We start from the raw sequence: 9,137 nt of genomic DNA on the forward strand, positions 1-9,137 counted from the left end.
TTATATTTCAAAGGGCTCTTAAATCTGTATAGAACCTTCATGTTTATTGGCTCATCTGATTTTATCAAAACAAACAAACAACCAACCCACAGTGGAGTGGTCAAATGGGTGATGTGTTTTGCTTAACAGAGTAGGACCAGTTCTATGTCCTACTTGCAAGCATCACAGAGTGGTGGTGTGTCAGGATATGATTGTTCATTTTCTAAGGCTGCTCTCCTGGTCATCTCAAGGCACTATGTGGCCTTGACCAAATCACTACACTTTGCATTTCTCTCTCTCTAATTACTGAAGAACATTTTATGGGAATGGTAGAGACTTTTAGGTTTTCTACTCAGTTTCTTGCTTTCCATTGATGATCATAGAAAACATATTTTTTTTTATTCATCTCATTGCCATATAGACAACCATTTCAGAGCTAATTGATGACTGACATTCTCAAGTTCACAAATTGTAAGTATTCCTGTCAGTGGATATATTTTGTATACTAGATTTCAGTCTTGACATAGAATGGAAAGAAATAGAGCCTATTTCTGTAAAGGTGCAGTTGACAAAAGCATTGCTTAGGGATCCTAGAAATTAACACATGGTGAAATTGCATCGAAACTGCATTGTACTGTGAAATGTCCAGGAAAGTTGTACCATGAGAAGAAAAAGCTTGGTAAAACTAATTTTAATTCTTCATTTCACCCATTAACAAAACAGACTCAAGATGTTCATTCATCCCACAGAATAATCTTTTCCTTTGAGCCTTAAGTTGTACTTCTAACCTAGGTATAGTGGGTTGGCCTAATGCTGTCTGAACTCTAATGCTAATTTGGGGGCCCCCAAAACTGGTTACTCCAAAGATGAGAGAGTCTGCACTTAAGGCACTGAGTGACCCTAGCCCCAGTTAATTGTGATTGGTGAATAAAGATGCCAACAGCCAATAGCTGGGCAGAAGAGACATAGGTAGGGTTGAGGTTTCAGGAGCTTGGGTAGAGGAAGACCAGGAGGAGGAGGAAGAGGAGAAGGAGGAGGAGGAGGAAAAGGAAGAAGAGGAGGAGAAGGAAGCCACCATGAGATAAGGGTCAAGAGAACATGGCCCCAAGGGCTGCCCAGTCAGAGTTAAGAGCAGCCCAGATGGAACATAGTAAATCGTAAGTAATAACTTGGGGTTATTGATAGGGAAATAGATTCTAACAGCTTGGAGGGAGCTGCCCAGCTTTTGTGCTACTTAAGGCATGTTGAAAATAAAAAGGCCATGTACATGTCTTTCATTTGCTAACTCAATGATCAAGGCAGGGTAGAAGCCTCAGCCCAGGAGTTTTATTAATTTCCACTATACCTAGGCCATACTATTTCTAGTATGTAAAGTGGCTAAAAGAAAACAAAACTCTATCTCAAATATCATAATCCATGGTGTTCTAAACTTGTATTTTTATATTAATGAAGTTAGTCAATAAAATTCAACAGAAAGCTGTATTTGGAAAGGGAAGATTCATACAGAATGGTTAATAATGGTTTGGCACAGACAATAGGTAAAGCATGTACAATGGAGAGAACCTACAGTCCACAGGAGAGTGACTCATTCAGTCATAGGAAAACTGAATACCTTAACTTATCTTGGGCTTTACGTTGTTTTTCCACGTGTCCTGAGAGTTTCCAGTCGAGATTCAGGGGTGAACAAAGACGGCTTATTCCAGAATGCCAGATCATCTTCAATTTCATCCGATGTCTTTGTGTTGTGTTGTTCTTGTGTTTCTGGTACCTGGAGATGGTCTTGGTTCTCCATGGCAGATGAGCTGGGCAGAGCAAACAGACCCAGAGCATGTAAGACCAAGAATGAACATAGGGGTTTTATCACTAATGCTTCTTCTTAAGTGCCTTATGCTTTCCTATGTTAACTTCATACCTGTGAATGACAAATGTCATTGGGAGGTCACATGAACTAAGATGAAGGAAATTATTGCCCCAGAACCAAGGCAGACCCTCAGTATTTTTTTTCTTTAAAGTATCACAATACCCAGTCTAAACGTTTATATGCCTAGTTGATATAGGTTACTTGGGAAGCTTTGATTTCTGATCTCTCATCAGTCTATTTGCAGATATAGAGAGTAGTCCATGGGTCCATGCGGAATCTTGCAGGAGGTACAGGTGATCAGATGAGCATAGAGATCACTGGACCTTTGAAATTTCCCCCAAATTCAATCATCTCCTATCAGATCTTCTCTCTCTACTGCTTCGATCGAGTTCTGGCTCTAATTGACAATTTGATCATTTTATTTCAATGTTCTTCAAGAATTTCTCCCTCTAAATGCTCTTCAGAGACATGAGCCTTTCCGGGGCATGGCCTCCACTTCATTTTTCATGGTTAACTTCTGATTATGCTACTTTGTATGGTAGCAGTTCTCTGTTCTCTCATTTACCCAGTTTTGTGTATTGTCTGGGAATGAAATGATCTCTCTATGTAATTGAATGAGTGTTTTATAAACTATTCAGCATTTGTTTGGCATGAATTTAAGAAACTTACTGAGCCAGATTCCTGGGCAAGACAGACCATGAGGTCACTTTCAGGGCATGGTTCTGTTCTAGTAGAGAGGACATAATAGCAGTGAACCATAAGCACTGGGGAAGCCTCTCTCCCCTCATCACTCCCTAGAATACGCATTCATTGTAAACATATCTGAAGCTAAGTATATTAAAAAATAACTCAGTATATATTAGATCACTGTATATTTGGAGATCATTGGAGGTCATTACCAAAAAATACTTATTTAGTTGATCTTCAAAAAGAATGCTATTTTTATAAAGGCATTGATTGGACAAAAACACTGAAATTCAGATACTATGGGCAGAGCATACGAAAATGTTCTGCTTGTTTTTTTTTTTTAACATGCTATAAACAACTGTGTATTTTAATGAATAAAATCATGAAAACAGCTGGAAAATGGACTTCATCCTACAGCCAAAGTTCTTTATGGTACAGAAACATTAACCTATGGGGGACTAGTAAGTCTACAATATTCTTCTGCTGGATTACCACTGGAATAATTAGCTCCAGCCTTATGTAAAATTTTCCCTATAAAGTTGGCTTACTTTCACCTTTTACGATCTAACATTTAAAAATGGTTCAAAACCTCTGCCTATGAAAAACTAATAGAACTGTTCTGCCAAATGAAAATAGCAATAGATGACTCTTAGTGGAATATAGCTATATCCATGGATGGATGCATTGTTCGCCCAACTTCAAGGATGCCTCTTCTTGCAGCAGATGGTAATTTATACTGGGGCCCAGAACTGGATGATATACAGAGAGTGAGAGATGTTGGAGCCCTCGGCTGTAAATGGAATGTCTTATCAGGCCCCTCCCCTAAAGGCTAAGGGAGCAATATGGAGGAGGAGGAGGAGGAGGAGACAGAAAGATTTAAAGGGCCAGAGGGATCTCTGGAAATCTCCAAGGAAACATCTCCAAGGAAACAGTGTCTTCGATTCATGAAAAGACTGATAAACACATGAACTCATAGCAACTGTGACAGCAAGTTATGTACAATACCTGCCCAGATTCAAGCCAGACAAAATTTCAGCACTAGAAAAGAGGAAGTGGGTGACAAGTTCCACCCCTAATTAAGAAGCTATTGCAGTTTTTTCCAATGGAGTGTCAATGAATAAAATAATGCAAATCACTGAAAGGAGTTCTTTGCTGTAGAGCTAAAGTATATCAATCACACTCCAGTGTGGGCCCCACGTCTAGAAGTAGTTGATCAACCCAAATCAGATTCCATGGTGTGATATAGTATAGTATGGCATGAAGTGTGTGTGTGTGTGTGTGTGTGTGTGTGTGTGTGTGTGTGTGTGTGTGTGTTTGAGAGAGAGAGCAAGTAAGAGAGAACTGTTTTTGGTCTTGTTTTTTAAGAAAGAGAGAGATTATGGAGTAGATGGGTAGGGAGATGGAAAGGTATGGGAGGGGTTGGAGAAGAGGAAGGACTATCATCAAAATACATTACATGAAATTTTCAATAAATAAAAATATATTAAAAAAGACTTTAGAAAATAAAGACCAGCAGAAGCATTGGCTAAGTAACTTAAGTCTTCAAAACCTGACTGAATCTAAATGTACGTAGCTAGTGATGAAATGTCTGAGCTCTCTGGGGAATGACTAGAATCTCCTCTTAATCATTTCTTTAAACTCATTCTCTTTCTCCCCGCTCCCCCGGCCAACTCACCAACAGAATCCACAATCACATAGCCATCGCTTGAGAATAATTTCATTTCAGCTAAGACTCAAGTCCAGGCCTTAAAAGGTCTAAAGTTTAAACAAAACTCAAGACTTACATCTAAGCTGAAGCTCCTTATTCCTTGTCCAAGTTCCAATCTGCTCTGGTCCATCTCACAGTTGGGTTTTGCCTGGGAGACATGTGCAGTCTACTCTCACTCTCCTGCCTCATCTGCTTTTTATCTCTGTGCCCACCATTGTGCCTGGTTGAATTCTCCAGCCTTATGTTTGTCCTGAGAGGACAGGTAGGAGAAGTAGGTGAGTATCAGCCATGTGACCACTGCTCCTGCAACCTTGCTAGTACTGCCTTTCTGTCCAGACAATGCTACATTGCTCCCTTCTGGGGTGGTCAACATGGTTAGTTGATCTTTCTGGGATAACTCCTGAGCTTCTGACACTGCCAATTCAGGCCACAGTTTCTTTTGAGGCTGCTCTCTTGGGTAGTATCCCTTTAAGATACCTCAAGCCTGGTTCCTCCTAACATCGGCACTTAGCCTGTGAGATAGTCCCAGATAGTCACCATGTGAAATGCTGGCACTACCCCTCTCATGATCCCTGTCCTCCAGCTGCTGCAACTCACTAAGGCATCTTTCCCACTCTTCACAAAGCTGAGAGGGAAGATGCTCATCTCCCCTTCCTGTAGCCTGTGAATCTCAATGGTTTTTTTCCTAAAACCTTGGGGGATGGGGCTGCTTCTTTTTCCCTCCCCAACTAAGCCAATGACTCAGTAATAGATCAGATACCCTAGCCTACATCATTGAGAGAGCTGAGTCTAAATCCACAGATGGAATGTCATGAAGGTTTTCACAAGCAAGACAAGAAGTACAACAATAAGTTTTACTACATTAAGGTATCTATAGGCAGATGTCCCTAGATAGCTCTGGCTGGCCTGGACTCACAGAGACTTCCTGCCTCTTGCTTCCCAAATGCTGGTGTAAAAAGAGTGAGCCACCATCCCTGGCCACAGTAAGATATATGTCGACTACATGCAGACTTCAGGGTAGCAGACACCACTGAGGGTGACAAGGGGAACACAACACAAGGGTACACAACAAGCTTCTAGCATTTCCTTTGACAGTTCATTATTTCTAAAAGATCTACTGCAAGCATACAAATGACTGTCACTTATTCTGTCTGGGTGGGGAACAATAGCTTCTTGCTTAATTGTTTATTAAACACTTGTATACATCTGAAATATTTTTAATTATTGTTTTCTCAATAAGAAATATATTATGTAAATATTTAAAAGTATATAGAATCAACTCAAGTGACTATAGTTGTGATTCACTTAAAATAAATACTGTGAAAAATTAGATTCATAAAAGATGAATTAGAGGGTTATTAATCACATTAAAAAACATTTCACTATGTAACTCACAAAATAGAATGTTTCATGATGCAATCAGAATTATTCATTTTATTATTGTATGATTTGCATTTAACTTTTTAAAACTATTCCTGCCTTTGAAATCAAGCTACACCTGTTAATTCATCTTTTCTGTACATGTTTAGAGAGATTTCTCTGGATAATTTCAGATGCAAATGCCAGTTGATAGTTAGAAAAAGCAATTTTTCTAAAGGAAGAAATTCTTCAAGAATCATCATCATGGGATATTCATATCCATCCCAGCCAAGCTCACTGTGATGTTATGTCCTGGAACACAACTGATGCTGTGAAAACATTGGGGAGGAAACACTGCTGGTGTTTAAATGGGAGTTAACAAGAATGCAAATCACTGATGGACGCACCAAGCAGTGTGGATGTCTGTGTACCAACGCCCATCAAAGCCTGGGCTGCTCTTCTTCTTGTCTTCACTTTTATTTTCTTCTTCAAGTTTCCTCTGAGCTTCCTCTTTCTCTTTGGCTCGTCTGAGGCAGTAAGCTTTTTCCTGCTCTCTGACTTGCTGTTCAACTGCGGCATAGTTCTGCAATGCCTGGATCCTTTCGGAACGCTCTATTTCTTTGCCATCCAGCCACTTAAACAAAAAACAACAGACAGTACAATTATTCAGTTCAGCTAACAAGGTGATGCATGCCTATAACACTAGCACTCAGGTGGCTGAGGCAGGAGGCGGGGACTACAAGGCCACACTATGTCAGCTTGCAAAGAAGGAAAACAGAAGGGGAACAAGTAAAGAAAGGAAGAAGGATTGTCCCCAAGGTAATTTTGATTAATGTAGTTTTAAATTAGAAATAATAATGTCTTAGCAACAAAGAATTAAAGTAATTAATGAGAAATCAGAAATATTGGTCTAAACCAATGCTTATTTCACACAAGTCATATAGTTTACAAAGCACCCTTACTGGAAATCAGTAGGTCTTCTGTCAAAATAATTAATGACAAGCTCTCAAAATATTTCTATTAATTTTATAACTGCTCACTATGTTAAGTTGTTGGTGCTTAAATCAAATCACAACTCCCAAAACAATAGTATTCTCTAAGCCTCTTCTTGGAAAGAACTTTACACAAGGAGCTCCGACCCAAGTCGGCTCCTGTGCCACCCTTGGCTACATTAACAAAGTATCCATTGGTATAGACAGTGTTTACATGATAGTTATATAATTTTTCCAAATTAAAGCGTAAATTAGAGGGTGAGAAGATGGCTGTGTTAATAAAGTTCTTCCTGCACAAACATGAAGACTGTGTTCTACCCTTTGTATCCAGCACAGTGGAGCTGAAGACAGGTAGACTCTGGAGCTCTTAGGCCAGCCAGCCTACCTTAATTGGTGAGACCCAGGTCCCAGTAACAGACCCTGAATAGAAACAAACAACAAAAACACACAAGGTGATCTTGAGGAGGAATAACACTTGGATTAGTCATCTGACCTGTATCTGCATACACACACACACACACACACACACACACACACACACACACACATGTGCCCTGACATGAAAACACAAATGCATACATACATTCCCCCTCAAATACATATAAGCAAAAGAGAAAAACAAAAATGCTAACTAAACTGCAAAATGTCAAAACTTCCAGTATAAAATGATCTATCAGCCCAGCCCCATCTCACAGAAAGAGGTAGGGGGTTTAGATTGATGATCTTGACCAACAAGTCCTTGGTGCCTGTGATCCAGGCATTGTGAATGTCACCTCATCCGGTCTAAGGGACTTAGATTGATATAGTTAAGAATGTTTGATGAGCAGAGAGCTTCCCATCGAGTTACAAAGAGCCTATAAGTAAGAAAGTTGGGAGCTCAGGCACAAGCTTCAGAGTTGGAGAAGAAGGTGAAGACTGGGGATGTTGAAAATCCAGGAAGTGGCCATAAACACAAAGGTACGGGTGCCCTCTAGAGGTGGCAAACAGCAAGGCACAGGTCTGTCTATGCCTCCTCCCTCCCACCCTCCATGACTAATATCCCTGCCAATACCTAGATTTCTGCCCAGGGAACCACTCCTGACCTCTGACTTTCAGAACACTAAAGTAAATTTGCCTTGTTTTAAGGCACTAAACTTACGTTAATCCGCTGAAACAGGATACTATAGAGTACATTTAATGAGATACAAATTTAGTGAAGTGTAAAATTTCCAACTACTGGGAATAAGTCATATTACAAATCAAAATGCTAACAAAGAGATTAGGAAACAGGTTTTCATGAGACTCGTGCAGCTACTATGCAGAAGCTGTAGGTTTAGTTTTGAGCATCCTGGCAGCCAAAGTAAAAAAGAAAAACATTATTAGTTAGATATTTGACTTTCACTAGCTTTAATTTTAAGATGTATTTATTTCTGGCTTTCATCTAGTATTTAGCTTGGAAACATATCTTTAAAGTGAAGCATCATAATGGATATCTTGAGAAATATCCAGGCTATTTATTGAAATATATTAGAAGAGTGCCAGGCTTTTCAGAGACTCTTTTTTCTAGCATCCTTCCATGAAGACTGAGGCCGTGTTTAATAAGTTCACCTTTAGCTGAAGCTATTACTTAAGGTAAAGAAGCAGCTGTGGTACACTTTCCAAAGGTGACTCAGTTTGTGCTAGAGTTTAAGGACTAATCAAGTTGAAAGACTGAATAAAATCATGGCATAAATAAAATCAATCCCTGTAACAAGATTATGTAAATTTTCACATAAATATTAGTATATTTATGTAAAGGAGATCATAAAATATTAATGTAAATATGGACTAGACGTTGTTGGATTGGACTGAGGGATTCTGGCTAAATAGAATCCTTTAGCCTAGGAGTTTGATAAACACTGGGAAGCAAGGTGTTGTTCTTGGCTATATCTGGAGCACATTTGCCTATTTGATTTATAAATTCTTTATAAATGTTTTAAAATGTTATTTACTCAGATATACTACTTTAAGAGCAGGACAAAAGATTTCTCTATTGCCTTCCAAACTAGAGATTGAAGATTCCTGGTAGACATTGTCCAAAAATTGGGTTACATTTTCTCCAAGTTCAAAAAGGCCTTCTAAGCTTGCCTAGAGCAGCAAGGGCAATGAAAGCTTTAGCATTTTCTGACTTTCCTCCAGGCAGGGTCCCCCGCATCTGGGACAGCAGTGTGTTCATGCTTAGTGATGATTCCTGTGCATAAATTCATGCTTAGTGATAACTGTACATGGGTCCATACTTACTGTTGGTAATCTGTGCATGTGCCCATACTTTACTAGTGATAACTGCGTGTGTCTGTGCTTACTGATGATAAACTGTGCATGGGTCACTGCAGAGAAAAGCAACTGAGCTTGCCTCAGGGCTTCAATTGAGATCCTATAGGACAATCACATCTATCTAGAGATGAGTAAAATTCCCCCAGAAAGCCTGCGCTCACAGAATGAGACTGTTAGTAGCACTGCGCTGTGTGCTACCAAGGTCAGTGGCGCACACACTAACTAGAAATGCTGCAGACCTTGGCTCTTGCAACAGATT

The 9,137-nt window shown here is 39.6% G+C and overlaps 1 protein-coding gene across 1 annotated transcript in view; it reads right to left on the bottom strand.

The window, feature by feature from the left end:
• Window positions 1-8,780, bottom strand: part of LOC117701857 (dynein axonemal assembly factor 11-like) — a 71,734-nt gene extending 62,954 nt beyond the window's left edge. Inside the window, 4 exon segments of the mRNA XM_076706306.1 lie at window positions 1,592-1,629; window positions 1,631-1,781; window positions 6,002-6,269; window positions 8,693-8,780. Of these exon segments, the coding sequence (XP_076562421.1) occupies window positions 1,592-1,629; window positions 1,631-1,781; window positions 6,002-6,269; window positions 8,693-8,780 (545 nt within the window).
• Window positions 8,781-9,137: the final 357 nt, after the last annotated feature.

Source organism: Arvicanthis niloticus, unplaced genomic scaffold (genome assembly GCF_011762505.2).
Source record: "Arvicanthis niloticus isolate mArvNil1 unplaced genomic scaffold, mArvNil1.pat.X pat_scaffold_282_arrow_ctg1, whole genome shotgun sequence".
Lineage (NCBI taxonomy): Eukaryota > Metazoa > Chordata > Mammalia > Rodentia > Muridae > Arvicanthis > Arvicanthis niloticus.